Genomic DNA, 22,119 nt, shown 5'->3' with positions numbered 1-22,119 from the left:
CCTACTCCATTAAATATCGGAGTTGGGAGTTCTTCTTACAGTGGTGTTTCCACACTTCTCCCACTTGCCCAGGACTGCAGGTCTCCTTCCTTAATCCTTCACTCTTGTCATTAGCTTATGCTCATCCTTCAGCTCCAACACTGCCGTGTCTAAGAAGGCTCCCCAAAACTCCCTTCCGTCTAGACTGAGGAACACCTTGTGGGCCTCCATAGTGCTGCGTGCTTGCTTATGTGCTAGCATGCTCTGTAGAAATTTCCTTTTCATTCGTTTGTCTCTCTTTCAAGACCCTAAGTGCTGTGAAGGCCAGGGCCACGTCTAAGTCAACTCTGTGTCCCCAGTATGAGGCTAGTGTCCCAAACACCGACTTTTGTGCCTTCTCTTCCTTCCTTACCCGGTTCTGATTTCATGGTTTATCCTAATTATGTTCTTGCTAACTACTCGTCTCCTTCATCTCCTTATCCCGTCGCTCCCCCCTCCCCCTTCCTTCTCACTCCCTGGCTCTCTCTAGGACCTAGCCCTGGTTAATTTTCACATCTTCACCTACTTGGCACCTGCACCCAAACATGTCACCATTGCTGAAGGGACCAACTTTTTGCTTTAAATAAATGGTCACTAAATTCTGTGGGCCATCAACATGCATGACCATTCTATTGCACTTCTCTAAAATCTCCTTTCCACACTCCAAAACTATCAGATCTCATCACACTGTGAAATTCTAAGTTTACCCTCTTTCATCGGGCACGAAGAATTAATCGGACAACGACTTCATCTTCTCACCACCAAACTACCGTCCTCCAGCCACTGGGCTCATGGGTTCCCATGGATTAGGTTTCCATCCCTCATCCAGTGCTGTGGATCCCAGTCTCCAGGACTTTGCTTCTGCAGTCACTCCTGCACTTCTGTCACCCTGCAGACGTCCCCTGGGATCTCTGACCCAACAGAACAAAAACAGAAACTTCCCTTCGTCTCCTATTCCTCCAGTTACTGCCTCCATTTCTCTGTTCTACTTCAGAACCAGATTTCTTTTTTTTTTTCCTTTAAATTTTTTTTTAAAAAGATTTTATTTATTTGTTTGACAGAGATCACAAGTAGACAGAGAGGCAGGCGGCGGGGGGTGGGGGGTGGGGGGCGGGGAGAAGTAGGCTCCCTGCTGAGCAGAGAGCCTGATGCGGGGCTCGATCCCAGAACCCTGAGATCATGACCTGAGCTGAAGGCAGAGGCTTAACCCACTGAGCCACCCAGGCGCCCCTCCTTTTAACTTTTTATTCAGGAATAATTTCAAACTCACAGGAAAGACACATGAATAATATCAAGAAATTCCTCTGCACCCTTCACTCAGTTCCCCAGTGATAACACTTTATATTTGCCTTATCTTGTTCTCTCACCCTCTTTGTATTATTCTCTGACTTACTATTTGGATATTTTCCAGATGTTGATTTCCTAACTCCCCCACTCCTTTTACATTCGTCAGATGCCATTCTGTGATAAGGAGGAGTCGTCCTTCGTCCCCTAGTTATTTATGTGTTTCTTTAATTCTTTCAGTGGGTTAGAACCCATTATGAGCATTGCGCTTTTTGTTCAGCTTGTCTCAGAATGGGCAGTCTGAGTCTTTTCAAGTGGGGTCTCGTATCATTTTGTCATTTCCCCATTCTGTAGACACTTACTTTCTGGTATAATGAGACATTGCAAGCTCACCTTATACTTTCCCTTCTCCAGCCCTTGAATCAACCATTTCTCCAAAGAGCCTTGCTTCCTTTAAGCAGAAAATGGGATTTAGAAAATAGGATCTGGATCCTGGATGTGCCCATTCCTACTGGGGCGTCATTTATTTATAGGCTCTCTCAACAGACAGCACGGAGGGCAGCTTAAATTCCACCTCTCTAGAGAAACTTCGTGACTACCCGGTCTCATAGCCATCCAGTCCCTCGGCCAGCAGTCTGTCTGGACTTCTGTGTGACACTTAGCACTTGGCTGGTCTCTGTATTGTGTCTCCCTCCCAGATTAGAAAATGACTTTTACGAGAATAGAGACTCTAGCTATCTTCTCACTCAGCACTCAGAAAAATGCCTGATGCTGAGTACGTTTTTGAATGGATAGATGAGTGGGTAACTCCCTTGTCTTGGGATAGCTTCATCTGTGTAACAGCTTCTTTGGTGTCATAAGCAACAGGAACGTCAGCACTTAGAGACCAGAAGAAAAATCTCCTTCCTCATATTGTTTTTTTAAGATTGTATTTATTTCTTTTGAGAGAGTGTGCAGGGAGGGGCAGAGGCAGAGGGAGAGACAATCTGAAACAGACTCCATGCTGAGCATGACCCTGAGATCTTATGATCTCATGACCCTGAGATCATGACTGAGCTGAAATCAAGAGCTGGATGCTTAACCATCTGAGCCACCCCAGTGCCCCTTTCCTCATATTCTTGATGAAACGGGGAAGATTTGCCATCGCTGTTAAGGAGATTATTTCTCACCGCCCTTCTATGTTTATTGTACATATGACCCTAATACATGATTGCATAACAACTCTTCTTTTGAACTCTGATTTTAAATATTTAATGTATTAAGCCCATGCTTCTTTACTAGAATATCTGTTTTTCCTTTATGCACCTTCGTACTGTTCACTCACTGACTTTTTAAAATAGTACCACTTGGTCCTTGTTTGTTCTTTTAATACATACTATAATACGGGATTGAAAAACATATCAAGATTTTTTACAAAAGAAAAAAAATTTTTTTAAAGATTTTATTTATTTATTTGACAGACAGATCACAAGTAGGCATAGAGGCAGGCAGAGAGAGAAGGGAGGAAGCAGGCTCCTTGCTGAGCAGAGAGCCCGATGCGGGTCTCGATCCCAGGACCCTGAGATCATGATCTGAGCTGAAGGCAGTGGCTTAACCCACTGAGCCACCCAGGCGCCCCTACAAAAGAAAATTTTAACTAATTTTTTCTTTATTTAGAACAAAGGAATCAGGCATATCCTATTTGATAGATTCTTACTTAGATAGTACTTAGAGCCTAATGAATGTTGTATTATCTGATCCTGTATGTGTAGTGTTTTGTTTTATTGTGTTCCCCTTGTGCTTTTTTAAAATAAATTTTATATGTTAAAAGAGATCAGACTTACGGAAAAACTGCTAAGATGGTACAGAATTTTCCCATGTGCCCCATACTCCATTTCCCCATTATTGATGTTTTGTATTAACGTGGTACCTTTATACAACTAAATGAGCCAATTTTCAGTTTTCACCTGTTTTTTTTTTTCCTTTCCCGGATCTCATTCAGGATACCACAGTGCACTTGATGGTTATATCCCCCATAGGCTCCTTTTGGTTAAAATAGCTCCTCAGACTTGCCTTATTTTTGATGACTTTGACAGTTTGGGGAAGTAGTGGTCAGGTATTTTGTAGAATGTTTCTCTGTTGGCATTTATCTGATGTTTATCTTGTGTTTAGACTAGGGTTGTAGGATTTGAGAGGAAAGTCACAGAGGTCAAGTGCCACTCTCTTCCTGTTACATCAAGAGTACATACCTACATGATTTATCACTGCTGGGGTTGGCCTTGACCACCTGACTTTGGTGGTGTTTGTCAGGGTTCTTTACTGTAAAGTTACCTTTTTTATTCCCTCTTTCCATAATGCACTTTTTGGAAGGAAGTCACAGCTAGCACTTAAGAAATAGTTACTCTAAGGGGCGCCTAGGTGGCTCAGTTGGTTGAGCGTCTTGACTCTTTGTTTTGGCTCAGGTCATGACCTTGGATTTATGGGGTGAAGCCCTGAGTGGAGCTCCATGCTCATTACGAAGTCAACTTGACCTTATCTCTCTGTCTTTCTCTGCTCCTCTCCCTGCTTGCATGCACGTGTATTCTCTCTCTCCAGTAAATAAATAAATAAATAGTTCTTTAAAAAAATGGTTACTCCCCTTGAGGGTGGAGTGTCTATATAAATTATTTAGAACTCTTCTGCAGAGATTTGTCTGTTTACCCCTATTTCTTTCTTTTTGTCTTTATGACTTGTGGCTACTCCTCTTAATACTTTGGATTGCAAATTTAACATTTTTATTAATTTTATTGTTTCAGCTCTAGCCATCGAGAGCTCTTTCATTTGGCTGCCATGTCCCTTTGACATATATATCCCCATTATTGTGGATTTGTTTTGTTTTATTTTCTTTTTTTGAGTACTCCCTTATCTGACACTACAAGTTGCTGAAGGCTTATCTTGCATATATCCAGCCCCATTCCTAGAGCCAGTATTTCAGTCTTGTTTTGTTTTTTTTTAATTGAACTGGATTCTGTAATACTGTTTGGTTTTGTTTTTAAATTTGAATAAGCGTGAGATATTTGTGGGGTTTTTTTAAGATTTTATTTATTTATTTGACAGAGATCACAAATAGGCAGAGAGGCAGGCAGAGAGAGGGAAGCAGGCTCCCTGCTAAACAGAGAGCCCAATGCGGGGCTCAATCCCAGGACCCTGAGATCATGATCTGAGCAGAAGGCAGAGGCTTAACCCATTGAGCCACTCAGGCACCCCTAGCATGAGATATTTGTAACATGATTATATTTTTATCAAAATATTTTAAAATGGTCTGTTGGCTTTGTGACTCTCCAGCTATCCAGGATATTTTTTTAGCTAAAGTATGGTTGACACACAATATTACATCAGTTTCAAGGGTGCAACACAATGATTTGACAACTGTGTACCTTATGCTATGTCACCGTGAGTGTCGCTATCATCTGTTCATCGTACAGTGCTATTACAATGCCAGTGACTGTATTTCCTGTGCTATACTTTTCATCCCCATTACTTAATCATTCCACTATTGGAAGGAATGTTTTGTTCTTTGATTAAAGATATAATTGTTTTCAGTTGCAACCAGGATTCCTATCAGGTGAATAGAGTGATACTTCATTGTTTACCTGACATTTATCACAATCTCAGGAAAAGAACTGGTTACACACAAGTGAATTTTTCAAATGCTTAGAGCTTAAACTTTTCATTTACCCATTTTTTCCCTTCCTTCAAGGAACATATTTTAAGTACTTTCTGTGTGCTGAGCTCGGTGCTAGGTTCTCAGAACAGAGAGACAAGACACGGTTCTGTTTCCTGAGTAGTCACAGTCTAGTGGGGACGTAGCTACACTTCAACATGGTGGGCGCTATATTTTAGGCAAGCTCCAGATGACGTAGAAGCCGACAGTGGAGATCAAGGACAATTTCTTGACATTTTGCAGGAATAATGTTAATTAACCAGAGGAAATGGGAATAAATGAGCCTGGCAGGGAGGTGAAGGTCAGTGAGCATAGGTGTCTTAAAATGAGCAGCGGATAACAAGAGAGTATGGCACTTCTGAAATACAACAAGGAGCTCACTGACTGGAGCATAACGTAAGACAGCGGCCGTGGTGAAAGTAGAAGTAGGAGTAGAAGGCCTAGGATCCGTCAGGAAGGGCCTCGGGTTGCTATGTTCACATTCCCGGGCACTGCTGAAGGGGTTTTAGGCAGAGGGGCAGTCACTCTGACAATACTGTGGGCAGTGAATTAGAATAGCCAGGAAAGGGCATGAGGAACACATTTCAGCAATCTAAACAAGAGATGAGGGCAGTGGTGACAGAATAGAGTGGATGGACTGATGGGATAGAAAGGAAGTAGAATCAGCAAAGCTTATCAACAGATGGATATAAGGTTAAAAGAGAGTGGGTGATAATGGAAGTGATGAATGCAACAGACCTGATTTACATGTAACTGGCAATATAGGCACGTACCAACAAGCGTAGCCATAATATAATTAAAACCGCAGTTTATGTTCCTTACTGAACCAAAATTTGTGTGTCTACCTTCCAGGTGTCTCAGAAGCATTGCTGTCGGTTAACACACCAGTCATTGATCACTGGCGAAAGAATAGTATGTGTGAGGATTAAGTATTAAATAACTCCAGTATACCTCACTCTCAAGGTCCCCAAAATAGAACCGAATAAACTGAAAGAAACCAACACTAGATATATGGAAAATTTTCAAATAAAAAATGATTTCCTCTGTTGCAATCCTTATACCTATTGTACAACAGCCAACTTTAGCTGTCTTGCTAATGCCTCTAGAATGTTCTCTTCCATTCCCTGGCAGAGCTTAGCTGGTGGTGTCTGTTATCTCAAGTAGAAATCATAGTGATACATCTACACAGTGCATTAGTCTCACCAGCTTCTCCCACTGTGCAAACAGCTCCACAAATGTGAGTTTGGCATTTGTAAAACTACAAATATCATTGACCTGTTTACATGTCATTTTACACAAATATTTTATGCAAACATTTTGGTTTACATCTCACTGTAGTATCATTTGGGGTTTCTCTATATTAATAAGTGATGTGTATGCCTCAGAAAGTTCCTGTTGACTAGAACATAACCCAGCTTGTAACTGAATCTGGCCAATATTCTCATGAAATATCTCAACATTTCCATAAAGCCTCCAGCAAGTGATAGCAACTCATTTTTGCAGATGAGAAAATTGAAATAGTGACTTAGATGTATCACCTCAAGCCTCCTTGTTTAATAATGCCTTTCCTATAAATGCTACTTCCAAAATAAAATGGTTCAAGATGAAATAAGCATATGCAAATGTCAGATAACAAGTTTATATAATCCCTTAGTCACGAAGGCAGTTCCAGAAGGAGGTGGAAGCCATCCAAAGCAGAATATTATAATTTTTATAAAACAAGAGATAGAGAAAGGACTGGGAAACAGTCCAAAAGGCTCCTAGACAATAATAGCCTCTCTTAATTGAAGTGAATTAAATAAGATAGTAATCATTAGGTTTATTAATATCGGCTGAGATACAAAACAAAATAAGAAACACAGCTCCTACCTTGGCTTGATAAGTGCCAAAAAAATGGGATTTGCCTGCATTTGTTTTGCCATACCTTCATATGTAGTGATCAGGAGAAACTTCTGGATAGGCTGCATAGTGGTTTTCCAGCTTCTTTTATAGATGTGTAGGACCTCCTGACTCATTCTATCTCCTAACAGTTCATCGCTTTAAATAAGGAACTGATGAGATGATATCTAAAATTTATTCAGAAATTGAAGTATAGATCATTTTTAACATTAAGACCAACTCCTATTCAGTACAAGCTCCTGGCCAGTAGTCTATATTTTTAAGAATAATTGACGTATAATATTGTATGAGTTTCAGATGTACAACATAGTGAATTGATAATTACATACATTATAAAATAGTCACCACAGTAAGTCTAGTTACCATCTACTACCATACAAAGTTGCTACAGTATTATCGACTATATTCCCCATGCTGTATATTACATCCCCACAGCTTTATTTTAAAACTGGAAGACTGTACCTCTTAATCCCTTTCAACTGTTTCATCCATCTCTCCCACCTGTCCCTCACCTCTGGCAACCATCAGTTTGTTCTCTGTTTTTGTTTTGTTTGTTCATTTGTTTTTTAGATTCCACCAATGAGTGAAATTATATGGTATTTTTCTTTCTCTAACTTATTTTACTGAACATAATACCCTCTAGATCCTTCTGTGTTGCAAATGGCAACATGTCATTCTTTTTTTTTTTTTTTTTTGCAATGTTTCATTCTTAAGGCTATGTAATGTTCCATTGTAGATATATACACCACGTTTTTTTTAATCCAATCATCTGTTGAAGGACATTAGTTTGCTTCCAAATTTGGGCTATTATAAGTAATTCTGCAGTGAACATAGGGGTGCGTATTTCTTTTCAAAATAGTGTGTTCATTTTCTTTGGTTAAATACCTAGAAGTGGATTACTGTATCATATGGTAGTTCTATGGATAGTTTTTTCATAGAGGCTTGAATGTTTTCTATATATAGTATCATGTCACCTGCATATAGTGACAGTTTACTTTTTCCTTTCCAATTTAAATGCATTTTCTTTCTTTTTCTTGCTTAATTGCTATGGCTGGGATTTCCAATACTATGTTGAATAAAAATGGTAAGAATGGGCATCCTTGTCATGTTCCTGATCTTAGAAGGAAAGCTTTCAGCTTTTCACTGTTGAGTGTGATGTTAGCTCTGGGTTTGTCATACATAACCTTTATTATGTTGAGGTGCATTCTCTTTGTATCTACTTTGTTTAGAGTTTTATCCTAAATGGATGTTGAATTTTGTCAAATGCTTTTTCTCCATCTATTGAGATGATCATATGATTTTTATCCTTCATTTTGTTAATGTGGTACATCACATTGATTGATTTCAGGTATTGAACTGTCCTTGCATTCCTAGAATAAATCCTACTTGATCGTGGTGTATGATCACTTAAGTTTGCTAATATTTTGGTGAGGAGCTTTCCATCTAGACTTACAAGGAATACTGACCTCTAATTTTGTTTCTTTTCTTTTTTTTTTTTTTTTTTGGTAGTGTCTTTGGTTTTGGTACTAGGGTAGCGCTAGCCTCAGGATGAATTTGGAAGTGTTTCATCCTCTTTTTTCTTTTTGGAATAGTTTGAGAAGAATAGATATTAACTTGTCTTTAAATGTTTGATAGGATTCACCAGTGAAGCTGTCTGGTCCTGTATTTTAGTTTGTTAGGAGTTTTATTACTGTAATTTTATTACTAGTAATTGGTCTATTCAGATTTTCTTTCTTTTTTTTTTCAGATTTTCTATTTCTTTCTGATTTAGTCATGGAAGATTGTATGTTTATAGGAATTTACCCATTTCTTCTAGGTTGGCCAATTTGTTGGCATGTAATTTTTCACAATAGTCTTTTATAATCCTTTGTATTTCTGTAGTGTTGTTTATAACTTCTCTTTCACTTCTGGTTTTACTTAAATCTTCCCTTATTTTTTCTTAATAAATCCAGGTAAAGGTTTACCAATTCTGTTTATCTGTTCAAAGAACCAGCTCTTAGTTTCATGGATCTTTTCTGTGGCTTATTTAGTCTCTTTTTCACTAATTGCACTCTGATCTTTATTTTCTTCCTTTTACTAACTTTGGGCTATGTTTGTTCTTTTTTTTCTAGTTCCCTTAATTTTTTCTTGTTTTTTGTTTTTTTTGTTTTCTTTTTGAGGGAAGCCTATAAACGTCTCTCTTAGAATTGCTTCTCCTGCGTCCTGTAGATTTTGGAATGTTGTATTTCCCTTTTCATTTGTCTCAATTATTTTTTTGTTTTGTCTCTAATTTCTTCATTGACCTGTTGGTTGTTTAGTAGTATGTTTTTAGCTTCCATGTATTTGTGCTTTTTCTAGTTTTATTTTTTCTTGTCATGTATTTCTACTTCTATACCATTGTGATCAGAAGATTCTTTTTTTTTTTTTAAAGATTTTATTTATTTATTTGACAGAGAGAGATCACAAGTAGGCAGAGGGCAGGTAGAGAGAGAGGGGGAAGCAGGCTCCCTGCTGAGCAGAGAGCCCGATGCGGGGCTCGATCCCAGGACGCTGGGATCATGACCTGAGCCGAAAGCAGAGGCCTTAACCCACTGAGCCACCCAGGCGCCCCTGATCAGAAGATTCTTGATATGATTTCAGTCTTCTTAAATTTATTGAGATTTTTGGGGCACCTGGGTGAGTCAATTGGTTAAACTTCAGCTCAGGTCATGGTCTCAGAGTCCTGGGATCAAGCCCTGTGTCAGGCTCCTTGCTCAGCAGGGAATCTGCTTCTCCCTCCCCCCTCCTCTGCCTCCTCCCACCCCAGCTCATGCTTGCTTGCTCACTGGGTCTCAAATAAATAAAATCTTTTAAAAAAAACTTTATTGAGACTTCTTTTGTGGCCTAACATGTAATCTGTCCTGGAGAATGTTCCGTGTATACTTGAAAAGAATGTGCATTCTGCTGGTTTTGGATGGAATGCTCTGTATATATTAAGTTGATCTGTCTAATGTATCATTTAAGACCAATATTTCCTTATTAATTTTCTGTCTGGGTGATCTATCCATTGCTGTAAGTGGTTGTTAAAGTCCCCTACTATCAGTATGTTATTGTAAATTTCTCCCTTTGCATTTGTTAATATTTACTTGATACTCCTATGTTGGGTGCATAAATATTAAGAAGTGATACAACTTCTTATTCAGTTGATCCCTTTAATACCCATTTTTTGTCTCTTTTTATAGCCTTTCTTTTAAAGTTCATTTTGTCCAGGAGAACCTGGGTGGCTTAGTCACTTAAGCATCTGACTCTTGATTTTGGCTCAGGTCATGATCTCAGGGTCACGAGATGGAGCCCCATAACAGGCTCTGTGCTCAGTGCAGAGTCTACTTAAAATTCTCTCCCTCTCTCTATGCCCCTCGCTCTCCCCCCACTTTTGTATTCTCTTTCTCTAAATTAAAAAATAATAAAAAATAAAGTCTATTTTGTCTGATAAAAGTATTGCTATCCCAGTTTTCTTTTCATTTCCATTTGCATGGAATACATTTTCCCATTCTGTCACTTTCAGTTTAGATGTGAAGTGAGTCTCTTGTAGGCAACATATAAATGAGTCTTGTTTTTTAATCCATTCAGCCACCTATGTATTGATTGAAGCATTTAGTTCATTTATATTTAAAGTAATTATGTACTTACCACCATTTTTTAAATTGTTTAGTGGTTTTATAGTTCTTTGTTCCTTTCTTCCTGCTCTTTTCCCTTGTGACATGATAACTTTTTTTAGTGTTATGTTTGGATTCTTTTCTCTTTATTTTTTGTGCATTTAATATAGGTTTTTGATTTGTGGTTACTGTGAGATTCATATATAACAACCTGTGTACATAGCAGTTGATTTTAAACTGATGATCATTTAAGCTTGAACAAATTCTTAAAACACTACATTTTTACTCTCCCTACCCCCAATATTTTGTTTTTGACATCGTGTTTTACATCCTTTTATTTTGTGTATCTTTAACTAATTATTGTAGTTATAGTTTATTCACCACTTTGTCTTTTAACCTTCACATTAGCTTTATAAGTGGTTGATCTACTACCTTCACTATATGTTTACCTTTACCAGTGAGATTTTTTCTTTCATATATTTTCTCAGTTTTTAGTTATAATTTTCCTTTCTTTTTTTCTTAAGGAAATCCTTCTAATATTTTTTGTGAAGTGGTGAACTCCTTTAACTTTTATTTGGCTGAGAAACTTCTCATTTCCCCTTCAGTCCTGAATGACAACATTGTCAGTTAGAGTATGCTTGGTTATGTTTTTTCTTTTCAGCACTGTGAATATATTTTGCCACTCTCTGCTAGTTTGCAGAGTTTCTGCTGAAAAATCAGCTCATTTCCTTATAGGAATCCCCTTATATGCAATTAATTGCTTTTCTCTTGCTACTTTTGAGATTCTTTATCTTTAGTCTTTGACATTTTAATTATAATGTACCTTGGTGTAGATCTCTTTTGAGTTCATCTTGTTTGGGAGCTGTGCTTCTTAGACTTGGGAAGATCCTTAGCTTAGCGAATTTTTCAGCTATGATTTCTTTAAATAAGTTTGATGCCCTATATATATATATATATATATATATATATATACCCTTTTCTCTTTCACTTGTCCTTCTGGGACCTATATAATGTGAATGTTAGTATTCAGTGTTGTCCCAGTGGCCCCTTAAACTGTCCTCATTTTAAAATTCCTTTTCTGTTTTCTTTTTCTTCTTTTTTCTCTTTCTCCTTCCTTCCTTCCTTCCTTTCCCTTTTTCTCTTTCTCATTCTTTCCTTCTTTCTTCCTCTGTTCTGTTTAGGGGACTTTTTTTTTTTTTTTTTGAGACAGACTGAGCGAATGCATGACCAGGGGTTGGAGAGTGGTTAGGGGCTGAGGGAGAGAGAGAATCTCATACAGGCTCCACACCCAGTGCAGAGCCCAATGCAGGGCTCAGTCTCACAACCCTGAGATCATGACCTGAGCCAAACTGACTGAGCCACCCAGACACCCCAGTTTGTGTGATCTTCATTACCCAGATCACTAATCTGTTCTTCTGTATTATCAGATCTTCTGTTTATCCCCTCTAGTGTATTTTTTTTTTAATTTCTGTTATTGTATTCTTCAGCTCTGATTGGTACTTTCTTATATTTTTTCTTTGTTGAAGTTCTCAGAGTTTGCTAAGCATCTTTATGAGCATTACTTTGAACTCTTCATCAGGTTGATTGCTTAACTCCCTTTCATTTAGTTCTTTTTCTGAGGTATTGTCTCGCTCTTTTGTTTGGAACACATTTCTGTCTTCTCATTTGACCTAACGCTATATTTGTTTTTAGGTATTAGGGAGTTCAGCTACATTTCCCAGTCTTTTTTCTTTTTTCTTTTTCTTTTGGAAGTTTTTATTTAAATTCTAGTTAGTTAACATACAGTACAATATTAATTTCAGGTTTAGAATCCATTGATTCAACACTTACATACAACCCTTACATACAATACCTGGCTATTTAAATAAAAAATTTAATTATAATTAAGTATAATTGGGGCACCTGGGTGACTCAGTTGGTTAAGCATCCAACTCTTGATTTCAGCTCAGGTCATGATCTCTGGGTCCTACCTGACATCGAGTCCTGCAACAGGCTCAGCACTTGGCATGGAATCTGCTTGAGATTCTCTTTCTCCCTCTCCCTCTGCCCCCTTTGCACTCTCCAAATAAATAAGTAAATAAATAAATCGTAAGTGTAATTTAAAATTCAGTTCTTCAGTTACACTAATCACATTTCAAGTGCTAAATAGCTGCTTTCAGCTAGAGGCTGCTGTATTACCTAGCACAGATGTGTCCAATAAATGTCCTACAATACAGGAAGTTTATTGACAACATTGTCTAGAAAGTGCTGATACAAAAGCCACTTTAGTTGAAAGTGACATATACATAAAAACACCGATATGGTGTCTTTTCAAGAGGAAAGGTAACCAGATTGTTTATAAATAGAACCTATGATTTCATCCTATTATGTCTAAAAAGTGACTCTAATTTATAAATCCCACTTTTTTTTTTTTTTTTACTAAAACGTCTACCCTAAAAGGTTATAAATGCAGAACTTCTAAAGACTACATATGCAGAATCATATGTAGAGTTAGTTCAGGATTCGCAGAATTTTTCCAAACCATCTTGTGCTGATCTTCCTTTCTACACATTTGCTCACTATCTTCTCCATAATGTGCTGACTTTAATGTTTATGATACATAGATATATTTTTTAAACTTCTGTCTAATCTGCTAAGACTGTAGCTCCTTGTAGACAGAGGCTAATGTAGAGCCATTTTTGTGTATCATATTGAGGTAAAGCCTTTAAGTGTCACACACCCTTATATTTTTCAACTTTGTATAAGAAAGGATTATCTTTGCTTTGAAAGAAATACGGCCGCTCTTCCTTTGGTGAGAATGATAAAATATTTTTTTTCTCAATTTTTTAAAAAACATACCCTTCTAATAAATTCTGTACTATACTGATTGAGTCCAGGATGAATCAGGGAAGATTTAGGATGAGCCTGGAACATCTTAGGCCAGAAAATAGAGTACTCAAAAAATGATGGGGACATAGAAGATGTAAGATCTAGCTTGACAGGGTTCCCACTAGCCATATCTGGGAGAAATTAAGTAAATCATGAATTATAAACTGTTGAAAAAATAACATGAGTTCATACTGATGATATGTGAATTAATAGATAGTTGGGTGGGTGGATGGAAAAGAAAGGAAGGCCCTTGTTTAGAGTAAAATGCTGACTGATAAATATGGATGGAATGGTGAAGCTGGAAAATCACCATTGTACAACCATCACAATAAAGATTGACTTAGGCAAGAATTATCAGTTGATGCCAACTGTAAGGTGAAATTTTGACAAGGAGCAAGATACTTACATAGTCTTGTCTTCCTATATACTCCTTCTTAGTTATGAGGAAGAAAATCAGTATGAAATGGAAGAACCAGGGAGAGGCAGATGGGCCACTTATTGTAATACCTTGACAGACATTCAGCATCACTTATGTGATATTTGGGTGTAAGCGGGATGTAGAACCTGAATTTAATCATGAGCAAACATCAGACAGAACCAAAATGAAAGACATTCCATTAAAAAAAAATATGACCTGTATTCTTTAAAATGTCAGTGTTACAAAAGGGGAGAGGAATGCAAGGGGAAAGCTGAGGAACTATTCCAGATTGAAGGAAACCAAAGAAACATGACAACTTAATGCTAATCTTTGCTCTAGGGCTGGATCTAGACTGGGAAAAAAAATGATAGAAAGCGCATAATTGAGACAGTAGCAAGGATTGGAACATGAATGGTAGATTAGATACAAAGTATTATATTGATGTTAAATTGCCTACATTTGCTAACGATGCTATATGGTTATGTTAGAGAACAACTTTTTTCTTAGGAAATACACAAGTATTAAGGAGTAAAGGGGCATGATGTCTGTAACTTATTCTCAAACGATTCAAGAAAATAATTTTGCATGTGTGGAGAGAAAATACAGTAACAAATGTACCGCATCTTAACAGTTGGTGAATTTGAGCAAGAGCTACAAAGGAGCTTTCTATTTAAGTCTTGTACCTTTTCTATAAATTTAAAATTATTTCAAAATAAAAATTTAAAAATTCTATTCCCTGTTTTCTAGCCCTCTCTAAGGCACAGAATGATGTGATGACAATGAAAATGCAATCAGAGCGACTTTCAAAAGAATACGACCGACTCCTGAAAGAACACGCAGAACTTCAGGTGCGTGACCTCCACTTTGTGGACCTGAAATACTAATTACTATGTCAGCTATTTGAGTTACTTGTCCTTCCCAAATCAAGAAGATGCCCTTGGTCCTGGCTGCTGCTGCTGCTTCTTCTTCTTCTTTTTTTTTTTTTTTTAAGATTTTATTTATTCATTTGACAGACAGAGATCACAAGTAGGCCGAGAGGCAGGCAGAGAGAAAGGAGGAAGCAGGCTCCCTGCTGAGCAGAGAGCCCGATGCAGGGCTCAATCCCAGAACCCTGGGATCATGACCTGAGCCGAAGGCAGAGGCTTTAACCCACTGAGCCACAAAGGTGCCCCTCGGTCCTGGCTTCTTAAAAATGATTAAGGAAACCAGATTTTTCCCTCAAGGGTGAAGGTGAGGACATTGCATGAAAATACAAGACAGTCACAGCATGAAGAATTACCAACATGCTAACTTGCAGCATTCTAGTTTTAGTGAAATTTTAAGCAAAAGAATTGAGCCACAAGAGTGACAAGATTGAAAAACAGACTGGTTCTATAAACATTTCATCTTGCCATTGGCAATGTTTGCTCTATTCATGTCAAAAAATAAGGTCAAAATTTGAAGTCTCACCTCACACTACTTCTGTCCCAGTGTTTTAGACATCTTGGGTCAAAACCTATGGCATTCAAATACATGATTTGCCTCCAACATGGATTTAAAGACAGAAATGGAAAGAAACCTTTTGTTAGTAAAGTCACAGAGTCGAGGGCTATAGCTTTTCTTTCTCTTCCCCTTCAGCCCAGCAAGAGTTCGTGGCCTGCATTCCTCCATGCTAAATTTGACTATCGCTTCCCTCTTGATTTGGCAGCCCCTAATCTGAATTGATTTCCCAGCCACTCTTTGACCACATGTGGGGAGAATTGGGGGGAAAGACCATTCCAGAGGCAGCCCTGGACCTCCTAGTTCCTCCCGAGATGGAGAGCCTGTGCTCTACTGCTTTCGGTTTGGATTTATCCTGAGAATTTGGCAGCTTTTTTGGCTTTCTATCAGAACTTTTTAACAACCACAGCTCTACAGTTATTTCACAATAGGAGAAGCACTGGTCCCAGGACTCATTTCCCTGTTAATGGTCCAGGGTCTGGCACTGTGCCTGGCAGAGGGCAAGCAGATACTATATTGATAGACCTTAGAGTCAGACCGACCTGAAATAACTCAGAATCTCATATTAACTGATTTTATGACCCTGAACAGGTTATGGTACCCCTCTGTAGCTCACTTTTCTTCACCTGTAAAGTCAAACTAATAATAACACCAAGCCCACCGGGTTTTCAGTAGAATTAAATAGAATGTGTAGGGTACTTAGCATTGTACCTGGCTGATAGGAAACACTCAAGAAATTATACCTATTAGAGTTATCATTGTTATCATCAGCATACATTCCTCTGTAGAAGTTCTGCTGGAAGAATGACTTAATCTTAACCAGCCACCTTAGCCTTGATTTAGAGCCAGCCAAGAAGCAATCCAAAATACATATGTAATGTGGTATTCCTAGCTGAGTTGCAAGTTTAACTAATCTACTTTGACAACAGGGCAGTTCAGAGAAGGGTAGATACCCTGTGTGCTTCAAACGTAGGACACCAAGAGCTCAGTTTATGTGTTCTAGAGTAGGTGGTTAGATGTTCAGCAAGACCACCCTTTCCCCATCTCTAGAACACAGGTCCTTGTGGGTGCCTGGGAGGCTCAGTTGGTTAAACATCTGCCTTCAGCTCAGATCATGATCACCGGGTCCCGGGATCGAGCCCTGCATCAGGCTCCTTGCTCAGCAGGGAGTCTGCTTCTCCCTCTGCCTTGGCCTGCCATTCCCCCTGCTTGTGCTCTATCAAATAATAAATCTTTAAAAATAAACAAACAAGCAAACAAACGCAGGTCCTGAAATTGCTGACTTCACCATGGCCTGATGAGAATTACTCCAGGGCATCCTTCAAGAGCCACCATGGAAAGTGAAGGAACACTTCAGAAGCCTTTGGCCTAGAAATAGAGAACTTTTTCTCTCTTCCATTTGCGAGGTCAGCTTGTACTCAAAAGGATGAGTATCCACACCAGTGGACTTTGCCAGGAGGTCAGAAACATTTAGATCCCTGAATGGAGAAAAAAGAAGCAGGAATATTCCCCCCTTTTCTTATGGCCAGTGGCCATCGCTGAGTGTCCCCGTTATGGTAACTGCTAATCTCTTAATCCCTGAAGAGTATATATGACAGTGGAATTCCCTCAACCCTTTTTCTTTCCCCTCCCAAAACCGCCTTCTGTTTGGAGCTTATGCATTCTTGATAACAAATGTTAAAAAGTTTTTCAGAGTAATTCCTTCCCCAGAAAGGAATTGTTACACCTCTTTCTTTGAAAAATGACCCATCCGAGAGATGCCAAGTGCCACACTGAGAGTTGGGCCTTGTTCACTAGTGCATTTAAGGCCTTGATCTACTTTCTTCTTTAATTTTTAAAATATGTAGGGGGAGACATTTATTGAAGATGTGCCCTGGACCAAGCACTTAGCTAATAGCTTCATATATCTTACTCTGTTTACTTTCATCACAGCCCACTAAATTAAAATATTTTCATATTTTTGTATGAAATATTTCATATTTCCTATTTTGTGGATGAAGAAAACAAGACCCAATAATAGAGGTGTTATATAATGTATCTAAAGTCACTGAACTAGAAACTAGGATTCAGAACTGGATTCAAAATCAGGAAATTTTTCTCCAGATTCCCCATCATTAAGAACTCTGCTCTTTGGCCTCTTCGGTCATGAGACTGTGTTCTTGGATCCATTGTCTTCCTACTTCTGCTCACTCAGTCTTAGAGAGCTACATTTCCCAAGCTCCCTTGCTCTCCTCTGGGCAAGTTCAGCAGCAGGAGGCACAGGAGGAGACTGAAGGCAGGAGAGACAAAGCCAGGGATTTTTTTTCCACCTGGTGGCCCTAGCTCCTGGGGTCCATGACACTGTCTCCTCCCTTGTCCCTCCAGCCGGAAGAGTGGTGGTGGTTCTGGGCTAATCCCTGAGGTCACCTACCACACTGCCCCATGTGTCTGCTCTTTCATCACCTGTAAAATTTCCCATAATAAATAACTGTTTGAAGAACAGAAGACCTCTTGGCTCCATAGTTTGCCAGTTCTCTAAGCCCTGGGTAGATGACTTGACATCCCCGCACCTTGGCTTCTTCATTACTTAAATGAGAGTTATAATACCTTATGAGCATTAAACCAGATTGTCTATAGTACAAGAAGGCACTTTAAATATTTTTAAACACGAAAAGCTCTATATCCCCATAAGATACTGGTAGTTATTTCTTGATTGGACACATTTTTTTTTCCCCACTCATCCTCCATTGTCCAGTATGAGACCTTGTAGAAGATTCTGAGATTTAAGTGTCATTAAATGACTACCATTTTCTTAAAAGTGACTCATACGCTTTGATATTCACCTTCTGAACTCTACTTGAGAAGCAAAAAAATTGCTGTAGACCGTCTATAGTAAAAAGCTGTATCAACTTGCCTTTCATGAATTTTACTTCTGTTGTCAAACCAACCTTAATAATTGAATTTTATCTTTAGAGTTCCTTGGGAAACTTAGCTTTCTCAGTTTTGCATAATTGATTTACTTTAAATAAAGTAACCATAAAATGACCATTAAAATATTAAGGAAATAAAGGTGAGAGAGGGGAAAGCTGGTTTCCTTACCATAAATGAATCCCACTTTGCCTTTTTAAAATCTGTCTGGATTTCCCCATTTGGTCCCCTCCCTGTTATAAGCACTAAATAAATATTAGAAAACAATCCCTTCAAGATAGAGTCTTTGTCTTTCCTGGTTTGCCCTGACTCTCTTCTAGAAAAGAAAAGCAAAACTAACTGAAGATTATGGGCGGCACTTGCCAGTTTTCAAATTTTATTTTGGAAAATCACCCTTTACTTAAGGGAGTTATCCAGAATAACAGCTCCATTAAAGCCGTGATTTTTTTTTTAATCTTCATGTCCACTTTTATTTTGGGTAAGTGCAAGATTATTTCCCTTTTTTTTTTAATTGAAGTATAATTAACATACAGCATTATATTAGTCTCACATATACGATATAATGATTCAACAATTTTGTACATTTCTCAGTGCTCACCACAAGTGTACTCTTAATCCCCATCACCTGTTTCATCCATTCCCCCTCCCACCTCCCTTCTGGTAACCACTGGTTTGTTCTCTGTATTTAAGAGTCTGTATTTTTGTTTGTCTCTTTTTCATTTTGTGCATTTGTTTTGTTTCTCAAATTCCACATACAAGTGAAATTATATGGTATTTGTTTTTCCATATCTGACTTATTTTGCACAGCAATATACTCTCTAGCTCCATCCATGCTATTGCAAATGGCAAGCTTTCATTCTTTTTCATGGCTGAGTAATATTCCATGATACACAAACGTGTGCACACCACATCTTCTTTATCTGTTTGTCTATGGATGAACATTTGGGTTGTTTACATATCGTGACTATTGTAAATAAGGCTGCAGTAAACAGAGGAGTGCATGTATCTTTTTTTTTTTTTTAAGATTTTATTCATTTGTTTGACAGACAGAGATCACAAGTAGGCAGAGAGGCAGGCAGAGAGAGGAGGGTAAGCAGGCTCCCTGCTGAGCAGAAAGCCCGACTCAATCCCAGGACCCTGGGATCATGACCTGAGCCGAAGGCAGAGGCTTTAACCCACTGAGCCACCCAGGTGCCCCGCATATATCTTTTTAAATTAGTGTTTTTGTATTCTTTGGGTTAATACCCAGTAGTGGAGTTACTGGATCATATGGTAATTCTATCTTTAATGCTTTGAGGAACCTCCATACTGTTTTCACAATGGCTGCAGTTTACATTCCTACCAACAGTGCATGAGGTTTCTTTTTTCTTTACTTCCTTGCCAACATTAATATTTCTTGTGTTTTTGATACAAGTCATTCTGACAGGTGTAAGGTGATAAACCTCATTGTGATTTTGATTTGCATTTCCCACAATGTGATGTTAAGCATCTTTTCATGTGTCTGTTGGCCATTCATAGGTCTTCTTTGGAAAAATGTCTATTCAGTCCTCTGCCTGTTTTTAACCCAGTTATTTGAGGTTTTTGGTGTTGAGTTGCATAAGTTCTTTATATATTTTATAATATGTAATATATAATTAATATTGTATATTAATATATAATATATATTGATCCCTTGTCAGTTATATCATTTGCAAATATCTTCTTCCATTCAGTAGGCAAAGCTGTGATTTTTACCTAAGTGTCAAGATATATACAAACATGTGAAAGTGGTACCTTATCATTCAAAATACCTCCTCTAATCCTGTCTTCTGATTTGGTTAGTTAATGTTAACATTGTTGAAGTTGCTCTGAATGCATTACTGCTCAGCCTGAGCAAGAGATTGGTGAACCTCTTTTCTGCAAGCAGTAACATGTCCAACTCCATTTTATGAGGGTTTTTTTTTTTTTCCTCAGTGTAGACTTTTGCTTTCTTAAGTGCAAATGATCTCTTAAGGTTAATTTCTATCCCATTTTCCTCTAGTTTTAAATGATATAGTCATCTTGTGATCAGCGAAGAGTATAATTTGAGAAGTTAGTTCAATTGGCAAATACCTGAAGAAAAAAACACAACCAAAAAGTCCATCCCATCTAGGGGTTTTGTGTCCCTTGATCCTTTCTTTGCCAAAAATCTTAATTGGGTTTGTAAGAAGGGAATTTGAGAAATTTTGTTTTCCTGGTATAACCTGTGAAACAAAAGCAAAATAGACTAAGGCAGGGATATAAATGAACTTACCAAGAGTGTTATTTTTTCCCCTTTAGACTTTTTTTTTTCAAATAAAACCCACGAACTTTGTAGTTTTTTTAAGTTTGAGACTTTCTCAATCCATGTTTTCACATTTGATTATTCTCATAATTAATAACCATACACAGAAAAGATAATTTTTTAAAAAATTCCTTGTAATATCTACGAATCTCTTTTTCACTCTTTGTTGTAACTACTTACCTAAGTCTTTTTTTTTTTTTTTTTATCACTCTGCAGAATTGTTTGGGGAAAGACAATAAGAAGGGCCTGTGAACTTTGAGGGAAGATTGTGCGACGCCATGTGAAGATGATCAGTTTGTTATCATGTTAGCCTCTAGAACATTTACAATTCAGTTCAGAAGAAGGTACTATTTACGACCAGCCAATAATTTTTTTAATGCCATGTATAGGCTGTTATCATAACAGCATTGACACAATATTTGATGATGTTTCAGATCTATTGTAAAGTCTATATTCCAACTCTCACATAAAATGTAAGCATGATAAGCACCCTGTTGAGATGTTGAGAGTAACACTGGTGTATGGTTGCTGTTTGCCAATAAAAGGACAGATTTATAACCAGTTACTTCCAAAACTAGATTTTTAAGTTGATGAAACCATTAATAGCCTTAAAACCTTGTTGAGTTTTCAGTAATAATCATAACCTATTTAATGAGATGATGATAATACTGATATATTTGAAAATAGTATTCAGTATCAGCAAATTTGTTCATAGGGAGATTAAATAAGGACAAATGATCAGAATTAGCCACTGTTTGTATGGGGAAAACTCATAAAGAACAAAAAATAAAAACAGTGACCTTAGCTGTTTTTTATAAGCCTGATGACACTATAGCTTACTCTTAGAGGACAGCTATATTAATAATTATATTTTTGTTACTTTGCTTCTACATTTGTTGGGCTGTTTTTGTTGACACTGGTGTTAATACGTAATTAGTAGTTGTTACACCTTTTTAAAGTTCATCTGGTAATGAAGTTTACATCTATTTGCATAACTGCCGTACACTGAACTTAAAATTATTTTACAACAATGTGGAATTCTTGACTCAGAAAGCTAATGTACAACGTATGCAAAGAGCAATGTTTCCCATTGCCGTAAGAGTTACTAATTATACAAATATTACCTCAAATACACGTATGCTGGGGTCACAGTTTCTCTGAGATATATCTGTATCCTGAATGCTAAATCTTAAATGCTCTTTTTTCATTCATATTCCTTTGGAATCTCCTTCAGCACATGATAGTGATTGTAATAGTATTAATATAATTTAGGTTGTTCCAGTGTTTAGACATGAAAGTCATCTTGCTTGTCTCATAAAGACTTAAGTATAAATGAAAATGGAAAATAATGACCAGAGTTTTTACTTTCCCAGTATCTGTTTCTTTTTTTTTCTTTTGATTTAATTTTATTTTTTCAGTGTTCCAAGATTCATTGTTTATGTACCACACTCAGTGCTCCTCCTTAATACGCACCACCAGGCTCACCCATCCCCGCACTCCCCTCCCTCCCAAAACCCTCAGTTTGTTTCTCAGAGTCCAGTCTCTCATGGTTCATCTCCTCTGATTTCCTCCAATTCACTTTTCCTTTCCTTCTCTTAATGTCCTCCCTGTTATTCCTTATGCTCCACAGGTAAGTGAAACCATATGA

General features: G+C 37.8%; 1 protein-coding gene across 4 annotated transcripts in view; it reads left to right on the top strand.

Annotated features, from left to right (window-relative positions):
- Positions 1-21,838, top strand: part of BCAP29 (B cell receptor associated protein 29) — a 48,688-nt gene extending 26,850 nt beyond the window's left edge. For all 4 annotated transcript variants that reach the window (XM_080818271.1, XM_080818272.1, XM_080818274.1 and 1 more), the window contains exons 7-8: positions 14,531-14,631; positions 20,688-21,838. In XM_080818271.1, the coding sequence (XP_080674397.1) occupies positions 14,531-14,631; positions 20,688-20,723 (137 nt within the window). In that variant the 3' untranslated portion in view covers positions 20,724-21,838. The remainder of the gene's footprint in view (positions 1-14,530; positions 14,632-20,687) is intronic.
- Positions 21,839-22,119: the final 281 nt, after the last annotated feature.

The sequence above is a fragment of the Martes martes genome, assembly GCF_963455335.1.
Source record: "Martes martes genome assembly, chromosome: 11".
Lineage (NCBI taxonomy): Eukaryota > Metazoa > Chordata > Mammalia > Carnivora > Mustelidae > Martes > Martes martes.
The sequence above is the reverse complement of the archived record's forward strand: the minus strand, read 5'-3'. Positions and strand labels throughout refer to the sequence as shown.